At 33.3% G+C, this 16,995-nt stretch overlaps 2 protein-coding genes across 3 annotated transcripts in view; one reads left to right on the forward strand and one right to left on the reverse strand.

The window, feature by feature from the left end:
• Positions 1-6,433, reverse strand: part of LOC144968375 (profilin-4-like) — a 69,940-nt gene extending 63,507 nt beyond the window's left edge. Inside the window, exon 1 of the mRNA XM_078906659.1 lies at positions 6,341-6,433. The gene's annotated coding sequence lies outside the window, so the exon portion shown is untranslated. The remainder of the gene's footprint in view (positions 1-6,340) is intronic.
• Positions 6,434-6,617: 184 nt separating this feature from the next.
• Positions 6,618-16,995, forward strand: part of LOC144968376 (protein FAM228B-like) — a 22,366-nt gene continuing 11,988 nt past the window's right edge. Inside the window, exons 1-8 of one of the 2 annotated variants that reach the window (XM_078906660.1) lie at positions 6,624-6,821; positions 7,254-7,388; positions 8,461-8,538; positions 8,839-9,036; positions 9,440-9,520; positions 10,757-10,876; positions 11,931-12,043; positions 12,786-12,806. In XM_078906660.1, the coding sequence (XP_078762786.1) occupies positions 6,705-6,821; positions 7,254-7,388; positions 8,461-8,538; positions 8,839-9,036; positions 9,440-9,520; positions 10,757-10,876; positions 11,931-12,043; positions 12,786-12,806 (863 nt within the window). In that variant the 5' untranslated portion in view covers positions 6,624-6,704. Of the gene's footprint in view, positions 6,822-7,253; positions 7,389-8,460; positions 8,539-8,838; positions 9,037-9,439; positions 9,521-10,756; positions 10,877-11,930; positions 12,044-12,785; positions 12,807-16,995 lie in introns of both variants that reach the window. The other variant, XM_078906661.1, reaches the window with a different exon arrangement.

Here is a 16,995-nt window from a genome sequence, read left to right on the forward strand (position 1 = left end):
AAAATGTTAACGATATGCTGAAACAAATCATAATCAACATCATTAATGAACATCCAGCTTTTACGTTAATCAAATCAATCAGGAACTGCGTACAAGACAACCTGATGAGTCCCAGATATCGAGGACAACGCTGGCAAAATGCCTTATGAACAGTAGTTAATATTGATGAAGAAGCTTGAAGACTCACCGATAGAAAGAAATTCTGATGAAACTAAACATCACCATTGAAATTACGCTGCATGGTTGATGGAAAACATTCATCGTTACGAATTAATCTAGTTGGACATTTGAACCTTCATTTTGAAATTTGAAATTGCATTCATTGACATAATAATATGAGTATTCTACGCTGACATTTGAACTTGCTAGAGCACTTGTGTGACGTAGCAATGACATTATATCCATTTGCAATGTGGATTCTAAAGTTCACAATGTTGACATTTGACCGGGAAAAACTATAATAATAATAATAATAATAATAATAATAATAATAATAATAAAATAATAATAATAATAATAATAATAATAATAATAATAATAATAATTAATAATAATAATAATAATAATAATAATAATAATAATAATAATAATAATATATAATAATATAATAATAATAAAGTAATAATGATAATAATAAGGATAATAGGGGAATGACAAAATGTATGATAAAAGTAAGGGAAACAATCCATTAAAAAAATTTTTTTAGTCAATATTTAAGCAACATTCACTCCCTTGTGATTGCCACTTTACATTGACTGTAAAATTCTAATTAATGCATTGATCATTCAGCTACTAAATAAGTAGTTTCCTTTTTCGGGATCAAACCCAACCCCCCCCCCCCCAAAAAAAAAAAAAAAAAAACAAAAACAAAAAAAAAACAACTAAAAACAAAAAAAACAAACAAAAAAAAAAAAACAAAAAAAACAAAACAAAAAACAAAAAACAAAAAAAAACTCGCAAACAAAAAAAATAAAAAAACAAAAAAAAACAAAACAAAACAAAAACAACAACAATCAAAAACAAACAAACAAACAAAACAAAACCCTAACACAAACAGATACTGTTGTGAAATACAGTTCTAATAATAGACGGAGAGGAGAGCCTGATAAGGTGTATTGTCCCAAAAGTCACATTGAATCATTTAAAAAATAGAAGGATTTATCAACTCAATCTTAAATAGGCTTTTTGAAAACTTGTGTTTGGAATTTTGAATATACTCCCAATACCTCTGTACAACATTAGGGGCACACGTTGGGAACAAGTTCAAAATTTAAAATGCAAGAGTTCACGAATACTTTTATGAAATCCCTCCAATTGTCTCAAACATGTTATTTCTCATCAAGATTGATCCTATTTACACCAACGTCTGAAAATGTTTCCGACATCGAAATACCTCATTTCAATTATTATTGTAGTACAGATATTGGGCGACAAAATCCATTTTTAGTAAAACCAGATGCATGTGGGAGAAAAATATTTCTTGAATTCTTTAATATTTTCACAAAGCATAGCAGGGATGCCTCATCATATTATTGGTAATATGCTATGAGAAAAGATTGGGTTTTGCCCCAAACAAAAAGGGCATGATAATTACCATATTCAAACTGGAACTCCAGTCAATAGTGTTTTATATGTGTGTACTGTGTCTGTACTGTGAGTGTGTTTGTATGTGTATGTGCATATATATATATGTGTGTGTGTGTGTGTGTGTGTGTGTGTGAGTATGGGTCGGTGAGGGTAGTGTACCACTATTTATATTGTCCTAATGTTACAAATATAGATTATTCCTTTCAAATGACATTCTAATACTGTGACTGTGAGCATTCCTTTACCAAATTTTAAAAATGCATTGGCTTTCATAAAAAAATCCCGTTTTAGGCTTTTTTGTACCATCAATCGCTTGTAGACGTTTTTGATACTCATGTCATTTGTCATTGTGCTCTATTTCTTGTCACTCTATCCACTTTTCTCGCCTCATACCTGAATAAATAAGTTTACACTGAGACGTTTTGGAGACCATGCTTAAATGACAAAAGTGCAAAAAGCACTATTCAGTCTTAGACAGCTGGGACTTCTCCGCTTAATCGCACATTCCGCTTAAATGACACACTAACACGAACTCTTGAGGGTGTGTGATTAAGCGGAGTTGACTGTATTACTATTATTATTTTGCGTTTCGTTGATGGTTAGTGTTATTTTGTCTAGTGAAAATATAACTGTCAGAGAGCTAAAATCCAGGATGAAATCAGTGGCGAGTGCTAATCTCTGCTCACTGAGTGATACTTCTATGTAAAAAGTAATAAACAAAACAGAATATAACAGCTTCAAGAAAGAACAAAATACTAAACACTGAACGTTTCAGGCTCAAAACACTTCTTCATGTAACAACATAAAAAAGGAAAACATAAATACATGACTAAAAACCCGGATCGACAACAGAGAAATATTTGTCACGTCCTCTCTGTATAAAAATCTTGGAATGTAAAGAAAAAGAAGCGTTTGCTAGGTAACTCTCTCAGCCATGCGTTGGGTGTCAAGTTTGGCTCTCTGATACCATGATATTTTTATTCTCTATTCAGGCACTGTTATATACCATTTATTTAATTTTCACCATTGCGACTGTAGAGTAATGTTGGTTAAACCATTATAACTCTCTTACTCTATAATTTTGAATATGTCACTCAAGATTTTTTAATTTATTATTTTTGTTTGGGCATCTGGTCCTTGGTACTGCAGCAGGGTCCCTGTCATTATCTTGCTTTGTTTACCTGGAGGCAATGGCCAACAAGTTTTTATACATTATAAATCTATAAATGTGGCCAATATTTCTGATCATTTGTTTGTTTATCATGTTGGAACAAGAACTATTAAAAATGTAGCAAGAATATTTTAAAATGAATTTTAGATGGATAATTTAATCGAACTTTGAAGAAATAAACAAACAGTAGTACTGCGAATAGTGATCTCCTCCATTCGCAATAGTACTGCAAATAGTAGATGGTGTTCATATTCGTTATTCGCAGTAGAACTGCAAATAGTAGATATCATTAATTTCAGTTGCAGTAGTAGCCTACAAGCTTAAAGCTTTATTGTATAGAGGATTGGGAGCAATATATATATAAACTACATTATTATTATCATTATTATTATTATTATTATTATTATTATTATTATCATTATCATCATCATTATTATTATTATATTATTATTATTTATTATTATTATTATTATTATTATTATTATTATTATTATTATCATTATCATTATTATTTACTAATTTTTTGTTTGTGTTTGTTATTGTTTTTTAAATTTATTTATTTATTATTTTAAAAAATTCATTACTACAGTTCACTCCGTTTAATCGCACATCTGTTAATCGCACACTTCGCTTATATGCTACACACTGCAGAAAACCGGATTTTTTTCTATATAATCGCTCCACATAATCGCATAACATCTCTGCTCAATTGCTACACCTGCTGTTGGAGTGACAACCAACAGCCATATGAAATCAATGATGCTGTTCCCGTTCCAACAACTTTTTGGCCGAAGCATTGGATCAATTCGTTATAATGGACAACAATATACCCATCAATGATGAGCCGACATCTCAGGAGCTACTGAGCTCCGTTCAGCCACACAAAAGACAACAACTGGATAAAAAAAGATCAGAATGAGTCATAGGAATACGACAAACCACCCCTGACAAACACTGTAAACTTGACATGGTGGACAAACTATGCCGCTACATCCAAGAAGAACGCTTGACTGGAGACAACGGTTTATAAATAGTTTGCACAGAATAGAAAGCAATCAATGTTTTCAATGTACTGTTCTTAAAAACAATAATATCACATTGTGGTGCCGATGAAACATGATAAAAAATAACCAAAAAATCCCCCCCCCCCCCCCAAACCAAGACAAAAAACCCCCCACAAACATTCTAATGAGGCTATGTCTTGACCATGATGGTTCCAAGCCCGTAGAAAACCTAGAAGCAAAGGTCCTACATGAATGGCACATGACAGCTGGGATTTCTCCACTTAATCGCACATTCCGCTTAAATGACACACTAACACGAACTCTTGAGGGTTTGTGATTAAGCGGAGTTGACTGTATTACTACAGGGAACCTCCCGATAACAACATGCCACGGGACCGAGTTTTTATGTCGTTATCCGAAGGTGTCGTTATTTAGAGGTTTCCAAGATGGCGGACAAAGTGGGGCGTGGGCCTGCGGGACCAGTTTTTATTAACATTGACAAAACAAACAAAACATTGTAGTGTATTCCTCTTAGAGGGTTCTTATGCGTGTGTCTGGATGAGACTTTTAGGTGATCTGAACTGAGTACACTGATAGTGTCCTCCTGGAATCTACATCTGTTCCCTATTTAAACCATTCCCCTTTGTCTTACTTTTTCTTATGTCATTTCAATTGTAAATCTAGAATGTTTTTTACTATCCAATTTTCTTCCTTTTTACTGGCGCTGATATGACAAAGATGTGTCACAGGCGCTGTAAAATCCTTTAAAACAAACAAAATTCCTCCTACCACAAAAACACTACTACTACTACTACTACTACTACTACTACTATACTACTACTACTACTACTATACTACTACTACTACTACTACTATACTACTACTACTACTATACTACTACTACTATACTACTACTACTACTACTACTATACTACTAATATACTACTACTACTATACTACTACTACTTCTACTACTACTACTACTACTACTACTACTACTACTACTACTACTACTACTACTACTACTACTACTACTACTACTACTACTACTATCACCACATAATATCACATTTTCCAAGATTTTGTGTTTACTTGCTTACACTTACATTTATACCTTGGTTTTTATTAATGCATATCAGCCAAGATTCGTCAAAAAAAGCTTTCTCATTGGTTCAAGCAGGAATCGTTTTTATAAACTTTTGAGTACTCGGTATTTTTAGTATCAGATATCTACGAAAACTGCCTAAAATCGCCAAAATGCTGTCGTTATTCGGTTTTATCAAAAAGTGCGTTGTTATTTGGAGGTTTTTTTTTTTCTGATCTTAAATAGACAAAAAATCAGGACCAAGGGTCGTTATCAGGAGGTTGTCGTTATTCGGAGGTGTGGTAATCGGGAGGTTCCACTGTATTATTATTTTGCGTTTCGTTGATGGTGACGATGTGTCTGTTGTTGTGTAGTGATGGTGGTGTTGATGTGATGGTTGTGATTGTAGTGGCGGTGGTGATGATGTAGTAGTGGTAAATAGTGATGATGACTATTAGGATAATGATGATGATGTAACGGTGGTGGCGGTTGTTGCAGTTTTGATAACGATGCGGTATTAATGATGATGATGTGATGGTTGTGGTTTTAGTAGTGGCGGTGGTAGCGATGATAACGAGGAGGATGATGGTGTAAAGGTGGTGGTAGTTGATATAGTTTTGATAACGATGTGGAGGTTGCTGTGGTAGTAGTGGTAACAAAACCAAAACAAAACACGATCTTGTCAAGTTTCAGACTTGCAGGAAAAGTTGAAACGTTCAAAATCTCAATTCTCAGTCACACAAAATGTTTCAATCATCCCTCCTTTTCTTTCTTTCTCAAACTATCACACTCATTCAACTTCAAGCCATTCGACAACACGTCATTTTGAACATAAAATACAGTGTTGTGTTCAGTGAGGGGACAAATACTAATTTTCAGAGACGGGAGAGCACTTCTGCTACTGCGAATAGTGATTACGGCATGAAATGAGTACTTTGATACAAAATACAGAAAAAAAGGGAAAAAAAAACAACAAAAAAAAAAACAACAAAAAAACAAAAAACAAAAAACAAAACAAAAACAAGACAAAAAACAAAACAAAACAAACAAAACAAAAAAAAAAAAAAAAACAACAAACAAAACATAAAAAAATGATTCACTAAGAATTCAAATTCAGTTGTTTTGAAACAAGCCTATCTAACACCTGTCAATTAGAGACCCTCCTCCTCTCTCTCTCTCTCTCTCTCTCTCTCTCTCTCTCTCTCTCTCTCTCTCTTGTTTTACTATTTCTTCTTTGGTAAGAACTAAGAACGACTAAGGAGGCAACCAGGTTTCCATTCCAGTAAATAAAGCAACCTGGAGGCAGGGTCCTCGCTGCTGTACCGATGTAAACCCCCAGCTCTTCTAATATTATATTATGTCTGGGAATCGAGTGTTATTCAATTGACTGACACTTCTACTTCTGTCGTCCATTACAAGTTTTGTGCCTTGCCTGCAAATAGTATATTGAAGTATGTTAATGACTTCAAAAACGAGTTTTAAAATCAAACATACCTATTATTTTCAACTTGTTAATCTCTGTTATCGTCAACAATGTTTCAATGTCTCATAGGTCTGAAGTTCTACTTTCCTTTCCATCGTCAATGTAAACAGGAAGTATTAATTACCTTCGGAGTAAAGATTAATTTTTATAACAATGTTAACAAAATATAGCAATATCAAAATATTTAGGAATCTAAATATATTCGCCAGAATTCAGGTCATTTAAATTTGACTCATATTTTTTTAAAAATTGACATTGAAATATTTTTATATTCACTCCATTCCTACTTGTGTATCCATGCGACGTAGGAAAGCATGAAAATGGCGTCGATGTAAATAATAAACGTACGAGCGGCTGGGAAGCGTACAACACATCATGTCTTCAATGATTTATAAAAAAAGTGCTAGTGGCACAGTAAAAGTTCACGATAAAGATATTTTTCAATCATGCATTACTGAAGATGAGAAGGAGAAGTCGAAGTTTGTATATAAGGTAACAATATTAACGTTGTAGTTGTAGTTGTAATTGTAGACTGCCAATCAATTTTAAAATCGTTTTACGGTGTGGGTCAAAGTTGTGAAGTACTGGATCAGTATAGACTTTTGGCAAGCTGATATTTTGGAGAGCAAGGGTTAGAGAAGATGTTGATGTAACATCTGTTTCCTAGATAGGTTTAACAAAACAGCATGCATATCATTTTACGTAGGTATAGAATAAAATAAAGTCTTTATCTTCTGACGAGTTTATTTTTGGATGGACCTTGTAGTCTACCTTAATACTAAAGTGTACAAACTTTGAATCACAAATGTAACAGTAACAAAGATGTTGGCTCAGTGCCTTGTAAAGTGGTCAATGAAAATAAAAAATGTATGTTATATCCACTGCATTTTGAACTCATTTCTCTTAAATTTCTTAATTACTCAGAAATCTAAAAGGCATACAAAAAAGTCTGATGCCAGAGCCTCATCAGCTCCAGAAGCAAGTTCTGCCAATCCTGATCCAAAGCAATCATTAAGGATACAGGACTGGCTCAATGAGAAAACTATCAAAGAGTTACAAGTGAGTTAAGTTTGAGTTTGTGTACTTTGGTTGATTGATTTTATTTTACAGAGCAATCCATACTATATGTATCACAATAGAGTAATGATATTATTTTGCGAAGTGGCAATTCGGACTTGAGTCTAAATAGTCTCCCGAGGTAACACGCTGCTGGCAGAGGGTGGGACTGATAGAATCTGAAGAAGAGATTGGAAGAAATTCTGTTTTGCCCATATCAGACTGACTCAGTTTGATACCTCTTCTTCAGACTGTAGAAGGATCGGTTTAACACTATCAGAATATGTATTACCTTTTCCTGCCTTTATTTGGATGTCATGTAAAGTTGTTAGAAAAGCTTTTCCTTTAGACCACAGATACTTTGACTGACTTTCATTCCCTTTAAAGGGTGTTAACTCATTTCTTTGTAATTTCTAATTGGACTTCCAATTGGTCAGTGATTTTCTTTTATTAAATAAAAAGAGTTTATTCTACCTGTTGATAGTTGCTATACCATTATTACTTTAATTTTAATCAATTTTATGTCTTGTCAATAATTAAAATAAAAAAACAAACGATAAAACTATACTGCCATGGGACACTAGGCTGTTCAGAATCGAGTCCGAATAACTTGTTGATTGCTCATAGATATTGGGTATATGTATAAAGAATTTTCATTTACATAGCACATTTCCAGGGGTAAACAAGTCTCACTACACTTCGAAATTCCTCACTTTTTTCCCCCAACAGGTTGTATGGAACCACATTTCTATTTCAAACATTAACTGTTGCTTGATTGGCATTCTTTTTGTACAAGCATTCGTTTATACGCATAGACCGACATATTCAAACCTGAATCCTGTGGGATAATTTACCTAGTGAAAAATTGCTGCGATTCTTGTCACCAATCCTGTCACTGACAATGCCCAACATTGCTTGAATTTATAGCAAGACTAGACAAAGTACCTTTGAGCCACTGAAGCCACATATGTTTATTCAAAACTCGGCAAGTTGTTATGTTGTATAAATTTACTCTAATTAAGAATTACAAAAGGGGTTATTCAGTTGAACTTAACATTCTATTGTCCAATCATAGGAAAAAGCCGACCAAGAAAGCCATGCAGCTAAAAGACTCTACACACCGTTTCTGGAGACAGAGGCAACATTTGTGAAGGTAATCCAAATTAGATAATAGAGAGAGAAACAAAAAGATACTGTGCAAATATTGAAGAATTGTTGTATTTTCAACCTTTTAGAGAAAAAAAAATTGAGCTTGTGTAGTGCAAATATCCACTAAATGTGCTCAAAGCGTGCAAACAAATTCTCAATTGCTCCCTGAATTGATGGCCAACCCTTTCTTTATGCAAATGCTGTTTTAACTGAGCTGTAAAGACCCCAATCAGTAACACACTTTTCAAAGATTCAAAAGACGACAACTTTGCGATTCTATTTACTATCAACAATTTATTTCCAGGACATTGGCGACTTTTTGACACACAAAGAAATGGTTGATCTCAGAAAGAAAGAGGTGCTTCATAAAAGATGGTCGGATCAAGTGTATGAACCAATCAGAAGCAAGATTCTTGATGCCATCGATGGGACAGAATGGCTTCACCTTGACCGTCGCAAGAGAGAAATGCATAGACAATACCTGGAACATGTCAATAAAAGGGTATTTCTTTAATGATTGTAGCATCTTTATCATTTCAATTTTGAATGGATGTTTTTTAGAGTGCTTTGTGAAGAATTTTGGATGTACAAAGCCATTTCATAGTTTTTGTTTTTAATTATTAAAATAAATATATCTAAAGATTCAAAACTAACTAATCCCTTTTTTTCTTGTCTATGAATGCATCAAGAATTGTAGCCATCTTTTACTTGAAATAAAACATACAATAATACCTCACTATACCACTTACATGCCTCCAACATTGCTTGCTGTCAACGTAAAAATGAGCAATGTTAACATTATTAATTATGGTACCATTTTGTTATATCGCAAAAATATGACATAGTCCCTGACAAGATTGCATTCGCTTTTTTGTACTCTTAAGTGGTTTCTGTGTTTATTTCAGGGGCAAGCCTTTTTAGAAGATGATGATAGGGAGGAATATTATGCTCAAGCTCTCAATGGGCACCGCCCCGCTCCAATTCAGGTAACTCACATATAGCAAGGGTTTACTTGTAATTTTAAAAAATACTGAAACAAATAAATATTGATATAATTCACTTATGGCTTAATTAGTCAGTATAAAATAGAATTGTGACCCAACGAATGAAATATTGTATATGTTGGAGATGTGTAGATGCTGAAAATTGAAATTGGAGACGAAAAGGCAACTAAGGATGAGTTTATGCTTTATTTAGAAGAATAGTTTAGCTCCGTACAGGACAAAAAACTGATATTTTTTTATGCCCTATCAATTTAACCTAAGATTCACTTTCAGCACCTTGCTTACTTTGACATAGTACCAGATCGAGGCAGTTGGTCACAATTTTAAATAAATTAAAGTATCTAATCATCTAATGTTTTCCCAGTTGAAAAACTTTTATATGTAAATAGTGTATCACTTAAGCTCACTCTGTAATCATGTCCCATTTTATCGGGATTTTGAATTGTAACACACAACACAACCATCGTTCTTATTAAATTTATTGACACTAGCAATTCCTTGCATGTCACTAACAATACGTTTTCAGCCAATTTGCTGTCATTCAAAGCCAAATAAACCCCTTTTCACCAATGAACATTGGATGTAATTGCCTTTTCAAAAAAATCAAATCCACTACTGATTTTCACATAAATTATGGAATATAATAGGCAATATATGACTAATTGTCTCAAAACGGTATTATCTTGTGATAAACGCCTAATACTGAATTTTAGAAGATAACTTATATAATTTGAGTTAAAAGAAACCCTGTCATTGAGTAGAACGAGTTTTGTTTATTTTATAAACCTTGAATTTCCCAATTCCCATGATTTAGACTTTCAACTCAATTTTCTTACATTAAGTTTATTCCCAAATAATACCAAATTGACACGTGGGTCACATATATAATCGATTTTTTTCATGAAAAACGGACACATCAACAACAGCAACAACAAAAGCAAAAAAATAATTTCAACATGAGAATATAACCAAAAATAAAGAACAAAAAACAACAACAAAGAAACCAAACCCTCCCCCCCCCAAAAAACAAAAAAAAAAAAACAAAACAAAAACAAAAACAAAACAAATCAAAACAAATAACAACTCTACTCCACAACATAAAGAAACAGTTCAATAAATGAAAACACGGCCAGTTTGGCTAAGGAGACCAAGATTTTGATTGGTTGATCTAGTCCATTCTTCTGTCGTAATATGTTTATGTGATTGGTTGATTGACAGATTAAAACGGAAGCTTTGAATGACCCGTTGTTGACCCTCAGCCAACAAAGGTCAGAGGAAGATAGGACAATCATGAGATGCATGACGGGTGAAAGATACACAGATAAAGATCTAGACCAGGTAAATAGTTTCATATTTTCCATTGATACCCTTTAACCCTTTACAGATGAATCTATAGAGATTCGTGATAATATTTGAGTTTAGGCTACTCATCATGGTGTTATCCATTCATTAACAGTGAAATGGTTGAATTCTTCCTTTTCGTCTTCTTGCATTTTCCCTATTTTAGGGTTGGGTTGCATGTCTTTATGTTTTTAGATGCAGTTTTTACATATTTCCATATTTTCCGGGCCTTCCATCTTAAAGACTCGGACTTCAGCTGGCTGATTTCTAAGGCTGTCCTACCATGGCTCTTTTCTATCAGTAATTTCCCACAAGGCAGTGGTAGCTTTATTTTAGAGTGACCTTTTCCTAGACAGGTTGCTAGCCTATATAAAGAAAAAAAGTAGTCCCACAGAGCCATCAGGCCCATGGAGCCGGGGTTTATCCCGGTTTCTATAGCGTGAATCGGATAATCTCAAAGTACTTGTTACCAGATCTAATAGACCCAGCTATCCAATCACTGCTGGGTGAACAGGGGGGTCAGAAACCAATCTCGACTGCACCCGGGATTGATCTCAGCCCCTTTGCTTGTGAAGCAAGTGCTCTACCAACTGAGCTATTGGGACCCCCGCTAGTATATATATATATATTCTTATCATTAATAGAATACTCAATACATGGCATTGAGGTCTAGAAAATCATTTATTTCTTTAACATCTTGAATTATAATGATAAATTAAATCAAGTTAAGCAGTTGTTATGCAAATCATTGCCCTTGATTATTAAGAGTTTGTTAACAATACAGAAAAATTACAACGGATTTTATATTGAATTGTTTATGGTTCAGGGACAATGTCTTTTTAAAGACGTTTTCAGTTTAGCTGAACGAGGATTATGATGACAGCAGTGATCGTTTCTCTGCCCCTCCCCTCCCTCCCCCCCCCCCTCCTCCGGTGCAAAGTACAGGATGCATACTAAATATTTAAATTTTTTTTTGTTATGAAGGGGCTCCACAATATTTTGAGATAAATATTTCTACTTCCCAACCCCTTCCCCAACCCCAAATTCTCAGGTACGCCTTCCCCCTCTCCCCCTTGTACCACTGGGACGTCATGGAGTTACCAGTGTCAAATGGTTAGAGATGCAACTCAACAACATTGAATCTACACCAAGGGAGATGAGCAGGTAAAGCAAATGCATACACTAGACCTGCTAGAGTTACTCTTCTTGTGTGATAATTTTTTCTTGTGAGAACACTTTCACTTCTATCGATGAACTAATCGCAACTCCGATTTATTTTAAAAAATCATTAAATTCATAAGATAATCGTTTTTGTCTTATATAATTTTTTTTTGAAAATCATGACAATTTCTTAAATGGTTAAAAGAAATTTTAAACCACACCAAACCGACAGCTTAATTTCCAAAATTCAATGAACCTGCATAGTCAAAACACTGGTAATTTTAATCAGAATTCTTATATAAATATTATTTAAAATGGCTCCTTCAACCAAAACAAAACAACAAAAACCAAAAAAAAAAAAAGATTTAAAAAAGTGAAATAAAATAAATACATGAATACGGACTTTAAAAAACAAACATAAAGAAAAAAACAAATAAAAGAAAAAACAAGACCAGATAGCAGGAAAATCCGTATAACCGAATAAAATATTTTGCCAGAAATTAACATGGCAATTCTGAGTTGTCTCATAATATATTTTACTGGATGAATTGTGTGCATAAAATAAGAGTGTTTTTTATTGCTTCTCAATATTTCTTTTCTCATCATAATCATTATTAACTTTACTTCCATGAAAAAATCTTTCTCTACAACTTTACAATAATGCAGGATATTGCTGTCCTATAATTTCTTTGTGGCAATCATTTATATTTTTAGCCAATCATAATCGAATCTTGCCTTCTTACAGCCTGACCAAAGTCCACACTGGGTGAGTGCCTGTAGATGGCACCAGTCATGACATTTTTGTTTCGTTTTGTTTAAAATTCAGAATTTGTTTTTAGAAAGTTTGGTTTATATTTTTTATGAGTTGTAGGTCTAAAGCTTAAATAATTGATTTAACAATACTTTTATGTCTAACTTAAACTCTTAACCTGTAACACTAGATTGTAAGAATAATCTTTATAACTAATTTAAAGGGTTTTTTCTTTCTTTTTTTTTTTCTTGTTTTGTTTGTTTTGTAAAATGTAGCCTAATACACGGAGAAATGACATAATAACTTTTATGTTAGGCATCTTAATTTGAATAAATAAAAGAAAAACAATTATAAGATTATGCAATTTTGACGAGAAATATTTGATATCTACCAATACATTTGTCAACCACTTCTTCAATTCGGTATTATGCCATAATAAACCAGATGCCAAAAATAATAATAATGAGCAATTGGTTGTAATTGCAAAATTTGAAACTTAGTATTGTGAACAATTATGCTATTCCTATTTAAAAGAGCAGATTAATTCATTTGGAGTTTCTTTAAGTAAGATATCAGCTTATCTGGTTCAGCCTGGCATGATATTGAACTGAGATAATGAATCACAGTAATTTTTGTAACGGTATTATGGGTGATGCACGTGCAGCCAAAACATATGACATCTCACGAGACATTCCATGAACCGCAAACTGTTGCTTTTTGTTTCTTTTGTTTTTACTAAGTAATTAAAAAAAATAACGCCCTTCCTCCATCATAAGATATCATCGCCTAGTTATTCCATGAGGGAATAAAGATAATTCACCAAACAAGATGCCTGATGTCAACAGGAATGACACATGTTGTCCAAGTGAGCAAATTGGGGGTTAATAATCTTGCCCAAGGAAAAAAAAATAAAAGTGCCTGAGTCACAGTGCTATGCCTCAACCACTCGGCCACCTCACCCCCCTAGTCAAACAATAACGGCCTTGATTATTATCCTGGATATGAACATGCATCTGTTTTCACCACTAGAATAGATATTATTATATGCTCTGAATTGCATTTCTGTTACGGTATTTTTTAAAGTAAATACTGGGTTGTGCGGCTATGTGGTCTAGTGGTATGACACTCGCTTTCGGATCGGAAGGTCCTGGGTTCGAGCCTCGCTCGGCGCATAGTTGAGTCCTTGGAAAAGACTCTTTACTCACATTCTCTCACCGTACTCAGGTGTAAAATGAATACATGGCCGTTAACAGCGTTGTCTTTGTCCGAAAAATTGTAATATCGCCTAACAGGCGTCATGTCTTGTCCTACATGTTAAATGTTGCTGTTGACCAGGGACCCCTTGTAAAGTGCATTGAGCACGTTAAGTGGATATTGCGCTATGTAAATGCTCAATTTAAAAAAATTTTTTTTTGGTTTTGATCGGTAGAGAAATAATGGAAGAACAATTCATGTTTGAAATTAATCTGGGATTGTTATTCTAGCATTACGCTAAATCAAAATTATGACAAATAGTGCAGATTGTATATGTTTTGTCATTGCGTGCACACCGCTACAAGAAAAATAGCTCATGACATTGCTTGCTAGTTTTACCATTTAAATTGAATGACCACTGTCGCCATTGCTGTCTCTTCAAATCTTAGAAATACAAATAGAGCAGAGGTAATGCTTTCGTCTTCTACAGGTAGATTATGCAACAGCACCACCAACAATAATGCAATAGAATATTAATGAAACACCCAGCTATTATTACGATTGATTTATTGCAACCTGTTACTAAATGAAACACCCTGGATAGTCCCTTTATTTGTAATTTTTTTCTGTGGGTTTATCCACCACTCCATGTATGTACAGTTTTGTTTCCATCTGTATAAAAATGGTATTTTTAGAATTATGGTTATAAACGTTTATGACTTTAGAAGTCTGAAACAGGTAGAAAAATGTTGAGATTCTTGGAATCTGTTGATTTCTTGTTTCATAAGGATATTGGACAGGAAGAGGAGGAGGGGGAGGAGGAATATGAGAAGAAGGAAGAGGAGGAAAAAGAAGAGGAGAAGAAGGAGGAGGAGGAGCAGGAGAAGAAGAATGAGAAGAAGAAGAAGAGGGGAAAAAGAAGAGGGAGAAGAAGACGAAGAAGAAGAAGAAGAAGAAGAAAAAGAAGGAGAAGAAGAAGAAGAAGAAGAAGAAGAAGAAGAAGAAGAAGAAGAAGAAGAAGAAGAAGAAGAAGAAGAAGAAGAAGAAGAAGAAGAAGAAGAAGAAGAAGAAGAAGAAGAAGAAGAAGAAGAAGAAGAAGAAGAAGAAGAAGAAGAAGAAGAAGAAGAAGAAGAAGAAGAAGAAGAAGAAGAAGAAGAAAGAGGGGGAGGATGAGGGGGAGGATGAGTAGGAGAAAGAGATGGAGCAGAAATAATTTACATAATAAATCTAAGGTGCTAATTAATCTACTTTTTTATACAAACAATTAACCAATTATAATAATTATTCACCTTTAACTTTGAAGAAAAGAACTTTTCAAACCCAGGCTGAAAGAGCCACGGATCAAACCTATAAAGGTAAACACTCCAAAAATCACAAAGTCAGGTCAGGTCAGGTCACATTTTCTTACGGTGCATGCCTCTTTTTGTCATGGTTTTGTTTTGTACAGGAGTCGGTGGCTTATATTCACTGGAACGGTTTTTATGTATATTGTGGTCACAGTCATGTAAAACTGTATCATGTATGCGATGGGTTAAAACTTGAATGTACATATTAACAAGTCTGATAACCCAAATTGTTATGGTCTCATTGATGAAATTTTAACACCCTTAACCAAATGCAAAACAAACTCAATTTGACCAATGTTAAAACAAGCCCAAAATTCAGATGTTCAAAAGACCTGTAATTATGTGCATATAAGTTAGAACAACTTAAAAATAAAATAAAAAATAAAGGAAAAAAGATCACAGAGATAAAAGTAGATCAAAAATGAGATATAAATAATATAGAAAGAAAATACACAAAAAAGAATATTTTGGATTTTTTTTTCTATTTTATGATAAAGATAACTTACTTTATTTTCATTTTTCATAGCTGCCATTCTACTTTAGACATATTGACATAAAAACAAAATAAATCCTGATTTATATTGTTATTTTCCAACATAAATACATAAATTACTTAGAATGAAATAACCTCAATAGCAAGTTATCAGTTATTGTCGAAAAAATGGATACCACGAAAAATCTTTGGTTTTGCTTGTTTGCTAAAATAGAATAAATGTTTATTGGCTCTTTAATTCTTCAAAATTATTTATGTGTTCAATTTACCAGGAAAATTATTAATTTTGAAATTAGATAACAAAAAATCCAAACACACAAAATCAAACAAACGAAAATGAAAAAAAAAAAAAAAAAAAGCAAAACAAAACCATAAAAAAGACCGAAAACAAAAATCAAGTCTAGACAAAGCAAAAAACAACAACAACAAAAAAAAAAACCAACAAACCCAACACCCAGGTAACACATCCAAACAAAATAAGAATCCCCGCGCCCCCAAAAAATCCCCATAAAACAAAATTCAAATAAATAAAAAAAGAAAACAAAAACAAATACAAAAAAAAAAAAAAAAAAAAGAATTAAGTAAAGAAGGACACAAAACCAAACCAGAAACAATTAAAACACAAATTGGGATCTTTTTGTAGGGCCTGTTGACGGACATTTTATTTATTGGTCGACAGCAGGCATTATACAATAACATTTGCAATATGAAGCATTCAGATTGTCTGTAACACATCTGGCCATCGATTGACAGGATCCTTTGTAAAATATTCTATTCCATTAAAAAAAAATTGTTAGTCATCTCTTCGAACTTCAATCACAGTAACATTTGCTTTATAGGGAGTTAAGATTTAAAACGTTATAAGTGTCACTCACACTTTTGGGGTAAATTAGCACTTTTATTTTCAGATTTCTCTCTTCTGTTTTTTTCTAATATCGAAGAATAATTTTGAATAATGTCATTCGCTTAAAAGGGTAATGTAATATCGATTGTGAATTGACAAGATCATTCATTTTTTATGAGAAGAAAAGTTGCCATAAAATGAGTCTGTAATTATTCCAAAATTATTTCAATTTTGTGTATTTTGTTCCAAAATTTCAATTTTGTGTATTTTGTAGAGAGTTAGTACATATCATGTACCTTGGCTAAGGATAAGTTGTGGATGTTTTAA

The sequence above is a fragment of the Berghia stephanieae genome, chromosome 3 (genome assembly GCF_034508935.2).
Source record: "Berghia stephanieae isolate SIO BIC M18660-M18661 chromosome 3, UCSD_Bste_1.3, whole genome shotgun sequence".
Taxonomy (NCBI): domain Eukaryota; kingdom Metazoa; phylum Mollusca; class Gastropoda; order Nudibranchia; family Aeolidiidae; genus Berghia; species Berghia stephanieae.